Here is a 14,719-nt window from a genome sequence, read left to right on the forward strand (position 1 = left end):
TTCAAAGTCGCAGTCATGCACAGAAGCCATTGAAAGCAAGGACTTGTGTGCTGGAGAATTGTCCTAGTGAAACAGGACTCCCTTTGTCAGTTTTCTTGGGCGTTTGGTCTTGATGGCCTTTCGTAACTGCCTCAGTAAGTTGGCATAATACTCTCCATTGATGGGTTGAAAATAGTCAATAAACACAATACCTTTTGCATCCCAAGAAACTGAGGCCATCACCTTCCCTGCAGGTGAAATAACTTTGGCCTTATTTGGAGCAGGTGAGGAGGGGTATTTCCACTGCATGGATTGTCTCTAGCTCTAAGTTGTGAACTGAACACTCATCTTGGGTTAGGAAACATTCAAAGAAACTGGCTGGGTCTGCTTCAATCTCAGATTTTCCCATGATGTGGTCAGGTGTCAGAAGACATGGCACCCATCAAGCAGAAGCCTTCATCATGCTAAATTCATTGTGCAAAATATTCTCAACTCTTATGAAATTTGTTAATAGTATTGGCTATTTAATTTATAGTCAAACACAATCAAATTTTCCCTTGGTAGCGGCACCTGCAAGACACTCAAACCTTGGGTCATCTTTAAGGCTCTCCTTCATTCCTCTCCTAAATTCAGCTTCCCACTTTTGCACTGTTGATAAATCTGAAGCATCATCCTCTGATTTAGCAAGCATGTCAGCATGAATGTCCTTGGGGACAAAATTGCTTTTCTGCAGGTACTTGATAAGGCCATGATACCAAATTTTGTCCATTTCCAAAAGAAGTTGCTATTAGTTACTTTTGAAGTCTTCTTTGAACAGTCAGATGTCAGTTTACCTGGAGAGAAACAATATGGTTATTAAGAGTTGCATGGAAGATTTCATAGCTCTAGCATCACTCCTTCATAGTCAGCCTTTGAATCTTTCAGCCCACTCTTGTATATATGGCTTAATCAAAGCCATATTAAGGGCCAAATAGTGGTGTTAGCCCTCTAGCATTTAAAGCAGCCAGACCTGACCTCTTATAACTACTTTACAATATCATCTTAGAAATGAACAGTCACATCATCAAAATCTTGAAACTATGAGATAATGCAGGATTGAGTCAAAACAATGTGAATAATTAAGTATTACATATAACATAGTAATCTGAATGCTGAAGGGTTAAATCAAGAGAATAAGTAGTCTGCTACCCAAGGACAGGAGTGGTCCTCTCCTGTGGACTTCCATACAAAAGACACTTTCCTAAGAACTATGCAGTGAGTCAAACCAGAAATCTTACAGCTGCAAAACAAACTTGTTTATTACACACCTTTGTGTTGTCAGTACAATGAAATCCGACTACATTCCAAGCTGTGCACACCTGGTTTAGAATCCTGATAATTCACAGATTTCTTTCTTTTTCAGGCCAGCTATGGTGTTGAAGATGCTGAGTATGCTATCACACAGCTTGCTCAAACAACAATGAGATCTGAAATAGGCAAAATCAATCTTGATACTGTATTTAGAGAACGAGAACTGTTAAATTATGCAATCGTAGGTAAGTTTCAGCAAAAACGTACCCTACTTTCTTTCAATATGACTTTCTACATGTTACTCAATGTGTTGTTGGCACTCCGTCGCTTATGACGTCGAGGGTTCCAGTTGATCCGATCAACGGAACAGCCTGCTCGTGAAATTAACGTGCAAGTGGCTGAGTACTCCGTAGACACGTGTACCCTTAACGTAGTTCTTGGGGATATTCAGCGTGACACAGTGTGACAAGGCTGACCTTTTGAATTAGAGGCACAACAGAGACAGGAAGAAAGAGTGAGAGAAAGCTGTGTTGAAAGAGTACAGCAGGGTTCGCCACCATCCCCTGCCGGAGCTTCATGGAGCTTTAGGTGTTTTCACTCAATAAACACTCACAATGCCCGGTCTGGGAAGCATGTTGCTCAATATGTTATCATTATTCTGTCAAAGTGAGAGGTAGATGAGTAGAGGCAGCTTACTGGCTGTCTCTACTCACCTACCTCTCACTTCTAGAAACTTACTAAGCATGTTACCAAATTTATCCTACTCACAACTACAGTCTTATCACAGTCCATTCCCTCCTATGAGTTTCCCATAGACTTCTGTCTTCAATTGAACTTTCAACATGTCACCCTCACCTGTGTGGGAGAGACTGCAAATGCCACAAGTATTGCTATTTTCATTTGACTTAATTTTTTTTAAGAAATAATAATTTTCAAATTTTCACTTGGTAAGTTATACTTCAAGTTTCAACTTTGAGAAGTGACCATCTCTCTTTAGAGCACATCTATCCCACAACAATATGCTTGTGAACATTATTAGAATAATAGACTGGATCTAACTGTCATATCCTTGATAAGAAAACCTATTACAAGTTACTGGCAATCCTTCACTCATCACTAAATTGTGCCCATTCTTCTCTTCCATCTTCCCCACTACAAAAAGGAAGTTATACTCTTCTGCATTTATTCACATTTTTCTAAAGCATCAATTAAAAAGCAGTAAATTATTGTTAAAACCAATGTAAATTATACATCACATTTGACTCTTCAACCGTGTGTGTGTGTATTAGATAAAGGTATTTAAATGTAAGGAATTCTACCTTCAAATTGTGAGCTAAAAAGTAGTGAAACAATGGTGTTATCCATTAAATGTTGTGAGCAACTTTTGATTAGATTTTTTTTTTTTCAGAAGCTATCAATAAAGCAGCCGAGGCATGGGGTATTGACTGCTTGAGATACGAAATCAGTAAGTGATTTATTTTATTTATGGTGTGATTTATTCTATATACAATGATGCTGTGGGAGAATTAAGCATTTATTTGAATTGTGTTGTCCTTATTTACCAAAATTCCTATACCTGCTTTGCTTTTATCTTCTTTACCTTTCCAGAAAAAATGTAAATGGATGCCTACTAAACCATTTCAAATTCACTGATGATATTGTACTCATTTCCAGGAACGTTAAAGAATCAACAAAAATGCTCAGAGAACTAAAAGAAGGAAGCAAAAAGATGTGGATTCAATATTAGTAAGATAAAAATAATCTCCATCCGTCTAATCACAGCTGGAAATATAGTAAAAGATGATGAAATAATTGAACATATGAACCAATACACCTACCTTGGATGAATAATACGCTTAAAGGATAAAAATCAGACCAGAGAAATTTGAATATGAATACAATTAGAATGAACAGCCTTTGCTCAATTGAATCACATCATGAGCAGTAACTAAAAAGAAAGGTCTTTATCCAGTATGTGCTGCCTACCATTACATATGCATCAAAAACATGGACTACCAAGAAGAACATTGAAAATAAATTAAGATCAACACAAAGAGCCATAGAAAGGAGAATGCTGAAAATGAACAAAATGGATAAGTGGAGAAACAACAGGATAAGTGTAGCAGCAGGTTTAACATATTATCTGGAAAATAGAAATCCTGAAGTGGTCTTTTGCAGCTCATGTTTACAAGAAAGGCTAATAGACAGAATAGCAAATACGAAATTGACAGAGTGGACATCACATCAAGGAAAAAGGAAGGAAAGGCAATGCAGAAGTTATAATGAAGATTGTTAAATTCTTCAGCACCCAAACATGGATGAGGAAAACATCAGACTGTGGTTGGTGGAGAGATCCTACTGAGGCCTTCGCCCAGCAGTGGACTGAACATGTGCAAGGATGACACATGTATGTATGCACATATGTACACTATGCAGTACCTCAAGCTTTTAATAATAAAATAGTTTTTTCACCTTTTCTTGTCCTGTTTTTAACTCCTTTTAACTTCTCTTAATTTATTCAGTTACAGTATTTTGTCCTCCTCCTTTACCTTCCTCACCTTTTCTACTAACAGCGTCACCCTGTTGTTTTATAAAATATCATCATCATCATCATCCTTGTTTAACGTCCGCTTTCCATGCTATCATGGATTGGATGATTTGACTGAGGACTGGTGAACCAGATGGCTACACCGGGATTCAATCTGATTTGGCGGAGTTTCTACAGCTGGATGCCCTTCCTAACGCCAACCACTCCGAGAGTGTAGTGGGTGCTTTTACGTGTCACCGGCACGAAGGCCAGTCAGGTGGTACTTGCAACAGCCAACCTCAAAATGGTGTATTTTACATGCCACCTGCACAGGAGCCAGTCCATCGGCACTGGCAACGATCTCGCTCGAATGTCTTTACAAGTGCCAGGAAGGCGACGCTGGGCACAGGTGCCATCACAATTTCGATATATATATATTATTTTGTTTAAAAGAGTTCCAACACTGTCTGTTTTTTATGTTTTATTTATATTCCTGCAGAACCAATGTGGGGTATAGAATATGGAATATACAATATATAATATAAAATAAAATAAAATAAAAATGGATGGCACCATGAAATAAAGTATTGAATGTAGATGAAATATTGAGTGTTCAATATAAAGGATCAAATATATAAATATAAATATCTACTTTTCATTCTAGTATGATTGGACTGTACTGTATACACACATATTTATGTGTGAGTATATATATCTTTCATTAATGTAGACATTGACAAGAAAACCAAAGAGTGAAGTCTATTTCAGTGATATTTATTCTAAATTCCTGTGTCAAATTTTCCATCAGAAATACAATGAACTAGTGGTCAGCCCATTAGAAATCTATAACCAGTTCCCCTATTGTTGACTAATTACAATATGAAACAAGTTTCATTTGATTTGCCTCTGTTATTCATTTTCTGGTGTTTCTGGAAATGTTACAAAGAACCAATGACTTATTTTGATTGCCTAGTGATGTAAGTGAGAGAACTATTTATGAAAACCATTGTACATATTTTATTTTATATGTTATCAGGGGACATGAAACTACCAGCACGTATTCAAGAAGCTATGCAAATGCAAGTGGAAGCCGAACGGAAAAAACGAGCAGCCATTTTGGAATCAGAAGGTTTGGTTCTTATCTCTTACTTGTTTCACTCATTAGACTGCGACCATGCTGGGGCACTGCCTTGAAGAGGTTTTAGTCAAACAAATCAACCCCAGTAATTTTCTCTTAAAGCCTGGTACTTATTCTATCAGTTTCTTTTGCCAAACTGCTTAGTTAAAGGGACGTAAACACACCAGTACCAATTGTCAAGTAGTGGTGGTGGACACACACACATACATATGATAGGCTTCTTTCAGTTTCCGTCTACCAAATCCACTCACATGGCTTTGGTCAGCCCAAAGCTATAGTAGAAGACACATGCCCAAGGTGTCACACAGTGGGACTGAACCCAGAACAATGTGGTTGGGAAGCAAACTTTTTACCACACAGCCACACCTGCAACTTATACAATCTTATACAATCATTTCATTAATTCTGTAACATATTTTACCAGAATTCTTCTCATTCAGCTGTTTATTAGAAGTATTAGAAAATTTCATCATATATACATGTCATAACTTTCACGTTTTGATGTGCCGTTCCCAATATGACTCAATATTTCTATTCAGGCATATTTGAAGAAAGGTATAAGTTTCAGCCTTCTTCCACACTAGTATTATTTGGATATTCAACAGTTGGATGCTCTTCTTAATACTCTCATTTATTTGTTTTCAAGAGATCAACTTTCTTTTATTTCATATCAAGCTGCCAAATATTTTGTTGTTGCAAGACACAAAATCTTTCACTGCTGCTTAACTGTGGCTTTGTGAAGTCAAACATATGCAAGCATGCACACACACACACGTATCATCATCATTATCATTTAACGTCTGTTTTCCATGCTGGCATGGGTTGGACAGTTTGACTGAAAGCTAGGGAGCTGCACCAGGTTTCAATCTGATTTAGCATGGTTTCTACAGCTTGATGCCCTTCCTAATATGAACCACTCTAAGAGTGTAGTGGGTGCTTTTTTTAGTAAATTGAAAACTGGTTGTCTATGGATTAGACTTAATATTTTGTCCAGTTTAAAACCACCACCTTTTCATTGAGTAGCTTCAGTAGATTTCTTTATTACATGCATCCAGGCCAAATCTGACATAAAGAGACACCGTAAAAGATCATGGTGCTGCCTTTCTTTTTCTAAGACATGAAATGGGAAAATTAGGTTGAAATGGATGTGTAAATAATAATGTAGTGGTTTAGCAGTTCATATCAGTTGTATAAGGGCAAGACATTTCCTTCACCTGGCTGTAGGGAACAAGCATTAGACATTGTAATATAAGCCAACATCCTATCTAGAAAGAGATGGCAATATTAGGATTTCTCATCATTCTGTTCAACACTACAAAATCTGGAATTAAGCATTGTCCATGAAACGCTTTCCAATTTAAAAGTCATGTGAAAGATTTATATTTTCAATATTTGCAGGTTTTTTTTGTTTTTTTTTTTTCTTCCTTTTCTGTGATTGACTTTCTTGCTAGTGTTTTCAGGTATTTCCAGTTCCCTGACTCCAGTGTTACTGCCCAGTACCTATTTTTGGTCTTTCTTATCCTCTTGCATTTGTGTTCGTCTAACCATAAACATCCATTTTTTTTTCAAGGAATCCGTGAAGCTGATATTAATGTAGCTGAAGGTAACAAACAATCTATCATTTTGGCATCAGAAGCTAACAAACTAGAACGGATAAATCAAGCTGCTGGTAAGAATTTGTTTTGGTCCCATTATTGTTGTTTAAATTATTAACCCTGTAGCATTCACATTATTCTGTCAAAAGTAATGCTTTTTTATTCACATGTTTTGAATTAATCTTACTTTATCACGTAGCTTTGAAGTTTTGATGAGGTTAACTATTAACTTGTAGAATGATTTTGTAGGGTTGGTGTGAGAGTCCAGATATATGGCCAGGCTGAACATAAAACAGGTAGAATATTTGGGCCAGATATGGCTTGTTTGAATACTGAATGGTTAAAGGCTCAAAAATGGGGACTTGTAGTTGATTTGTAACTGTAGGTTAACTTTAATTGAACTGACCTTTGGCAAACAGGTAATCAGCTAAATAACTAGGTGTTATCCATAGAGCTACTGATCTTGAGACAACTTCTCTGATGCTGCAAGGTAGTAAGGTATGAGAGGAGATATTTGGCTATTAATTCATACAGTTCAGCCAGCTATATAGAAGCTCCTTTGACATAATCTGGTGGGGCGAGAGTTAGACTCAGCCAGAGTACTACAGTGGTTCATCTTCTGCACATTGAAACTACTTTGCAGCGTAGTATTTTGAGGACTTCTCTGAGGTCACTCAACTTATTAGAAATTATAGCTAAATCTCTTGAATTTTCACACTGTCAAGCTTAAATTAGATGAATAACTTCAATATTTGGTTTGGTATTTCACTGAGTGTCAATAAAATATTGATGTTTGTGTAAGCAACTTGTATTTCCCTTCTCTTCCTTTTCCTTTGGGCCATCATCATCATCATCATCATCATCGTTTAACGTCCGCTTTCCATGCTAGCATGGGTTGGACGATTTGACTGAGGACTGGTGAAACCGGATGGCAACACCAGGCTCCAGTCTGATTTGGCAGAGTTTCTACAGCTGGATGCCCTTCCTAACGCCAACCACTCAGAGAGTGTAGTGGGTGCTTTTACGTGTCACCCGCACGAAAACGGCCACGCTCGAAATGGTGTCTTTTATGTGCCACCCGCACAAGCCAGTCCAGGGGCACTGGCAACGATCTCGCTCGAAAATCCTACGGGAGCCAGTCAGGCGGTACTGGCAACGGCCACGCTCAAAATGGTGCATCTCATGTGCCACCCGCACAAGAACCAGTCCAGGGGCACTGGCAACGATCTTACTTGGCTTGCCGGGTCTTCTCACGCACAGCCCATTTCCAAAGGTCTCGGTCAGTAGTCAATCAAGTAATAAAATTACAGTAGGGAATTTAGACCTTGTTGTGTTTCTCGTTAATTTTGACTGTGCTTTAATCTAATACCATTACCTATTGCTAAATACTAACAGGCTGGACCAGCAACTTATGTTGTACTGTTGACTCTAAAGAGGTTGGTTTCTCAGACTAAGGTATCCGAAACAGTAAATTATTAGCTTACACTGCATGGAAAATAGGAAGTAGAAAATATCTTGAAAAATAAAAGATTTGAGGTGGAGCACAAAACAGCAGAGCGCATGTACAGCAACAAGCACTGGATAATTTATATTCTAGTGTTAAGAAAGAGGTCATTGCAATGGATAATAAATGCCTTTTGGGATGATTAATTAGTCATGATTGTTTGAAAATATAAACACAAGACTACTTGATATATTAAACCAGAAATCAAATTTTTTTTCTTTCATTTTCTTCTTTATCCCCTCTCAAAGTTTTCCATTATTCATTTAGGTGAAGCTGAAGCAATTGTGAAACGAGCCAAAGCAAAGTCTGAATCTATTCTTTTAATATCAAATGCCATTTCAGAGAATGTAAGTACTTTTTTTTTGTTTTAATTAGATTGTTTGTTATTCATTGGTGATGTAAATTGTATTTCATATCCAAACTGTTATTTAGCAACCCTGTACTGTGACTAGGCACATGTTTTAATGCCATCAAATCAGTTATGAAATGGCTTGTGTAACATACTTTCACTTCAGCATGTTTGAATACTGGTTCAGTCGGCAAGCATCTTAATCATTTAATCAATTATTATCCTCATCAATGCTTTTACATTCACTTTTCCATGCCCACAAGGGTTGGACAGAATTACGTTGAGGCAGATTTTCTCCAGTGGGATACCCTTCTATCACCAACCCTCACCTGCTACCAAGTAAGATAATATTTCCCCATAACCAGACATGTTTTCTCAGAGAATAAGGAACAAAGGACATTGTTCAATATGTTGAAGTAGAGTGGACATGTATGTTTATTACAGCAAACATTGATTGTCTTCTGAGTTTCACTCCAGGTGGACTGTTTAAGAGACTGTAGACCGTCAACCTTTTATATGGTGGACTCTCTTGTAAATGACAGATGAGGGTTCCGCAATTGAGAACTCAAGATTCTATTGAGCAACCAGTCTGCACAACAACTGGCATTGCTGCTTTGTTTATTGTGATCAAATGTTTGTGTTGTAGATTAGCTTATAAAGGGTAAAGACCCTTTTCAGTCATGAATGACCATGGGATTGTACCTAGAAAAGTTACCCTCCAAGGCACAAGTCCCGTGAATGTTGTTTATGGAAGACCTGCAGTCACCTTTGCATACCAGCCTCTCCTCTCCACATCACTGATGTTATCCAAGGGAAATGCATAGGCTGATAGAACTTGGGACCAGTGACATCGCAACTCATTTCTACAGCTGAGTGAACTGGAGCAATGTGAAATGAGTGTCTTGCTCAAGAACACAACACACCGCCCGGTCCAAAAATCAAACTCACTACCTTGTGATTGTGATCCTGACATTCTAACCTCTGAGCCATGCACCATCACAGATAAGCTTATTCCTTCCATTAAATCAACATTTCCTGTACAGGTACACAGTGTGCCATATGTCAGTTGTTGAATTGATTAAAAACAATTTGAAAATATTAGACTTAGCCTTCCTTACTGGTCCACACTCTGAACAGTACAGTGCCATTTCCAACAGACCGTTCCAGGTATAGAACAGGGTTTTGATGGCAATTTTCCTTCTCTCTCATAAGGACTGGTGGCTTGGGAGCTCCCATGATGGGCCATGAAGACCTGACCTTTGCTCGGGTCCTCAGGAGGAATCCCTACCAACCTTTTATATATATGTGTGTGTGTGTGTGTGTGTTTGTATTTGTATTTATTACGTGTATACATACATGCATCATTTTACATCTGTCTTCCATGCAGGCAGGGGTTGGATAGTTTAACAGGACTCAACAAGTTAGATTGCACCTTGCTTCAATGTCTTGTGTTGGCAAGGTTTCTATGACTGGATACCCTTCCTAACATCATCCACATTATGGAGTGTGCTGTCTGCATTTTTCCATGGTACCAGCGCTATATATTTGAGGAGAGAGAATAATACATGTGTGCGCACACACACACACACGTCTTTGTTGATGCATATCAACATGCCAACAGCAAACCTGTACTTTTGAATAAAAATACCTTGTATGATATTTGTCCCTCACTGAATTGTATATGCACTCCCTTGTTATCCTCATTGCCAGAAATGCAATGAACCATATGATTATTCCATTGGAAAGCTGATATCAACAAATGTGATAAGTAATGAGTGGTTTCTAAGAATTAGATGATTTGCTGTTTCAATCAATTTTTATTTCTGTTGAAGGTAACCTATAGCAACTAATGATATTTTATGAAACCTGATTATGATGTGTAGTGTAGCAGTATGGCCTGGTTTCATCGAGTTTATTGCAATACATTCATACCTGTTTTAAGTAAATTGTTTCTTACTTTAATTTTTTTGTCTTTTCTTTAAAGCATGGTTCTGATGCAGTATCTATGAAAATAGCTGAAGAATATGTCGAAGCTTTCTCTCAACTTGCAAAGACTAGCAATACTGTTGTGGTCCCAGCAAATACTAATGATGTCTCTGGCATGGTGACACAGGTATAACTTTATAATACTACTCTTTGCTTTCTTGTAGCTTGGCTAAAATTAGCTAAGTTGGTAAGGAATGAGGAGAAGGATTAAAGTGAGGAAATTGGATTTTTTCCACTGTAAACAGCTATACCTCTTTCTTGACATTTGACGATCAAATAAAATTTGTATCATGCAACTTTACAAGAGAGGTGACTGCAAACAATTGATTATTGTGAAGGCTGGTTTTCCTCTTGAATACGTGATGCTTGATTGATGGTTTAAAGTAGGTGCTTTAATCCTTCAGCTACTGATTATTTCTGTAGCCTAGTTTAGTATCAAATTTAAATCTTACCAACTTTTCTTCCAAATAAAACATATTACGAGATTCATTAATTACCTTAAAATTAATCTATGGCTATATCACACTGCAAATACCTGGTCTTATCTGATCACTGGTGTTAGGCACTAAGCCTAGTTAGTACCAGGGTGAATGACTACTTGCGAAACCTAGCTGTTGTAAATATGCTCTTGAAATCCAGGCAAGCTCAACATGATGGTGAAAATTACTTTTATTTGTAATTCACTTTGTATTAATCCTTTCGTTACCGTATTTCTGTTGATATAGTGCGTTTTGTTTCAATTAATTTTGAAAATAATGAATTTAGTAAAATAACTTTTTCATTATTAAGTTTGTCTTAGGAACATACCTCAACATGAAATTTTGAAGGAGAGGTTTAATTTAGATAACAAAGTTTATATCATAGAACCAAGGGCTGTCTCGGGTGGATTGGTATTATAACAGTGAATTACCACTTTTATAATGGGCTGAGATTATCTTATTTATATGGGGATTATTCTCCCGAGTAGACTTTTCTAAGTCCATGTCAGTTTGTCACCAATTTATAATGGTGTGTTGGATTATCTGGTTTAAAATATTTTTGACTTGGAAAAGATAATATGAATGTTTATTTAGTAGAAATCTATAGTGATAAACCTGTCACTTATAACTTAATTATAAGTATTATGGCTATACATAAATCTTAACTCAGGCTGCGTAAATGCCATGATGAATTATATACACCAAGACGCTGAAACGTACATGCATGTTGAAGAAAATAAGCTCGCTCTTTTTCACCACTATAATAACACTTACATAGTTGCAGAAATAAATTTCATTAACAAGTTGAAGACAATGAAGAAAGAGAAATTATTTACTAAATTAGTTTATTTACTTTCATTTAATATTTACTGTACATTTATAAGTCAAAAGGAAACTGTCGTAGAGAATTATGACATAAAATTTATATTAACTAATTCTTCCATACGAAGCTACTAGAATTTTACACAACAATTCAAAATAAACTTGTTGAATTAAGTAATAGACATGGCATAACAATAGCCAGTATCTCAAAACAATGAGTGTTGTGGAAATGAGTGACAACCAACGAACACTGAGTGTGAGAGTCGATTGATAACCAATGATCACTGAGAGTGAGTATCATGGAGTCGAGTGACAATCAATGATCACTGATTAATCTCCCAAAAATCAGGGTTTTTATAACTGCTCATACCTGAATTCTAAGAACCATATTTCGTGGAAAATTTCTCTTTGACAAAAGTTTAGAATTCAAATATGGGCAGTAATTTTAACAAATGGGAAACTAACAATTATACCAATTCGAACAACATGACCATTACGTCATATTACCGCCAATAAAGATTTATTATGACTTGCTACAGTATAAAAAAAGGGTTCATATTAAAGAAATTAAGCTAAATAGTAATTAATCCAATATATTATTTAGGGCCATTCGTGACATAGACGAAGATAGTTGTAAAAAAAATTATGCAAAATAGAAATATAAACATTGATGTTCATGTTTGTTTCTCTTATAGGCTCTCAGTATATACAAAGGCTTGGGGATTAATTCAAAAGCACCAGAACCTTCTAAAGAATCAAGTGAAATTCCTACACGGTTTAACAAAACTGGCTCTTTCAGTCCTCCTTGAAGTTGATGTGAGTCTAGATTACGGCTCCCAGAGGATATACATCTTTTAGTGTCTTTAGTGTCATTCCTGGACAAAATAAAATCATTACATCGAGAGGACTTTTTCCACATTGTTAATGTTTGCCTGACACAAACATCTATTACTTTCAGAGGATTATGGATTCCAAACACAATTTGCTTTACAAGATTTATAACTTGAATTTTTCATTTGTTTGTACATTTGTCTATGACGAAACACTTCTTTCTGTAGTATGGTGAATTGTTAAAAAGTTACTTGAATATTCATTGGTAAAAAGAAAATTTAAAAAAAAAAAATTCCAAAAAAAATACCTGAAAGCTAACTTCCAAAACTTTGGTTACATGTTTTTCAAAAATTGTTGATTTTTTTTTTTGCATTTGTGTATAACTTTAATACGAGAGCAAAAAAAAACTCATACACCACATCACAAAATGAATGAAAAACAATGGATTGTAAAATGTTAACATCAATCCGTGTATTTGATAAAAGCAAAATTATGATAATTTTGATTCCAACCTTTTTACCTAAAACAAACCTGAACTATTTATCTCAATTCAATTTTCAGTATTTCCTTTTTCAAAACATTTACCTTAAAACTGCGACACTTAAGATTTTTTTTTTTGAGATTTGACTGATTTCTTGTAAACTTTTTATAAGTCTTCCTTTTAATACATTTTTACAACTATATCTTGTGTAAGATGTCTCTTCAAGACTGATCAAATTACAGCCATTAAATTTTACACTTCTGTCTGACACATTACTACTGGAAATTGACTAGAATTATATTAAATAAATGAGACGCTACTAATTAGATTTTCAGAATTTTGAACGTTAACAAAAAAAAAAAAAACTCAAAAAGCTTCGTAAGTCTGGATTAGCGTGCATCTAAGGGAGGTAATAAATTTATCTCCCTTGGTTCACTAATCTAATGCACACTTGGCCAAGCCTGAATTTACGTGGTTTTTGTTTTTTTCTTTCTTTTTTTTTTTTCCCTAATCCTTTGCATAATTTATTAATTAAAAATTAAAGACAACTGCGAAGATAGTTTTTAATACTTTATTTTTAAGAAAAGTAAATACTATTTTTTTTCTTTTTTACAAAATCGATTCAGAGTTAATAATTCCAACTTCTTTATTTCGTAGGTGTTAGCAACTTGTCAATTGGTTCCTTGAAATGAAATTAAGAAAATGATAGGGTGTGTAATTAAAATATCAAAAAGTGAAAATAGACAGTCATTAAGGCTGATAGATACATATTTGACTTGGTAGAAAATCTTCATTTTCTGTTTTTCGGAGGTAAAGCTTGCAAAGAATTTCCTAAACTTCTAGCATCCATCTCCAAGAGATTATTTCAATAAAATTCCGTTAAACCGTAAGGTTTTTCAAAGCTGATCTTTATGTTGCTAAGGCAGATTGACAGGAAGTTATTTTACAAGCAACTGGTAAATAACTTAAACATTTCAATTGAAAATATTTCTTGCTCTCCTATCAAACCACTATAATTGTTAGTTTTTGTTCAGATTTTCTAAAATGTTAGTATTCCATAAGAAATATGTGGTAAAGAATGTTATCTTTTAAGAGCCCCTCTCAAACTGAAGGCAGCAACAATAATGTTAAGCAATATTTCACCAGAATGCTAACATTTTATTTACATAGAACTTTCTTCAACTCTTAATAGCCTGTACTAAATAGTGTGGAACATCTTTCTTTTTTTTTTTTTATATATTTCTCAAATAAAATTTGGAAACTAAAATTGTCTTAAGTAGTTTGCTATTACTTTTTATACCTTTATGTATCTAAAGTTGTCCTAAGTCTCTCACTATAAAGGTATATTAACAATCTATATTTCTTGATTTATCCATCTAAATTTCCTTTATAATGTTTACAACAGAAAAGGATTGGGATATATATATCTTGAGATACAAGCTAGAGTGTAAATTGATGGATATTTACATACCTGCTTTAATGATGATGAAACTAATTATGTCACATAATTGAGTGAAATAGTTAAACATGAAATATATTTTCTGCTTCATTGTTTCTGTGTGACGTCCATCATTATGCAGTAAGCCATTATTGACCTTAGAAAGTAGGTAGAAGTATTAGTCTGGTATTTAGAATGGATTAGACTGATTTATTTCAGATATAGATGAATCAACAAGAATTTTAAGATTGGTTGAAGTTATTCAACAACAGCATGATATTCCAGTCATCAGAATTCCAT

General features: G+C 35.4%; 2 protein-coding genes across 6 annotated transcripts in view; one reads left to right on the forward strand and one right to left on the reverse strand.

The window, feature by feature from the left end:
- The window catches only part of LOC106878219 (stomatin-like protein stl-1), a 36,985-nt gene extending 22,737 nt beyond the window's left edge, over nucleotides 1–14,248 (forward strand). Inside the window, exons 5-11 of the mRNA XM_014927370.3 lie at nucleotides 1,382–1,514; nucleotides 2,678–2,734; nucleotides 4,833–4,925; nucleotides 6,505–6,603; nucleotides 8,301–8,380; nucleotides 10,367–10,495; nucleotides 12,365–14,248. Of these exons, the coding sequence (XP_014782856.1) occupies nucleotides 1,382–1,514; nucleotides 2,678–2,734; nucleotides 4,833–4,925; nucleotides 6,505–6,603; nucleotides 8,301–8,380; nucleotides 10,367–10,495; nucleotides 12,365–12,478 (705 nt within the window). The 3' untranslated portion in view covers nucleotides 12,479–14,248. The remainder of the gene's footprint in view (nucleotides 1–1,381; nucleotides 1,515–2,677; nucleotides 2,735–4,832; nucleotides 4,926–6,504; nucleotides 6,604–8,300; nucleotides 8,381–10,366; nucleotides 10,496–12,364) is intronic.
- The window catches only part of LOC106878218 (lysosomal acid glucosylceramidase), a 73,847-nt gene continuing 72,666 nt past the window's right edge, over nucleotides 13,539–14,719 (reverse strand). For 3 of the 5 annotated variants that reach the window (XM_089363671.1, XM_089363672.1, XM_089363673.1), the window contains one exon: nucleotides 13,539–13,663. The gene's annotated coding sequence lies outside the window, so the exon portion shown is untranslated. Of the gene's footprint in view, nucleotides 13,664–14,452; nucleotides 14,577–14,719 lie in introns of all 5 variants that reach the window. The other 2 variants (XR_016244449.1, XR_016244450.1) reach the window with 1 other exon arrangement.

This window comes from Octopus bimaculoides, chromosome 15, assembly GCF_046866305.1.
Source record: "Octopus bimaculoides isolate indiv1 chromosome 15, ASM4686630v1, whole genome shotgun sequence".
NCBI lineage: Eukaryota > Metazoa > Mollusca > Cephalopoda > Octopoda > Octopodidae > Octopus > Octopus bimaculoides.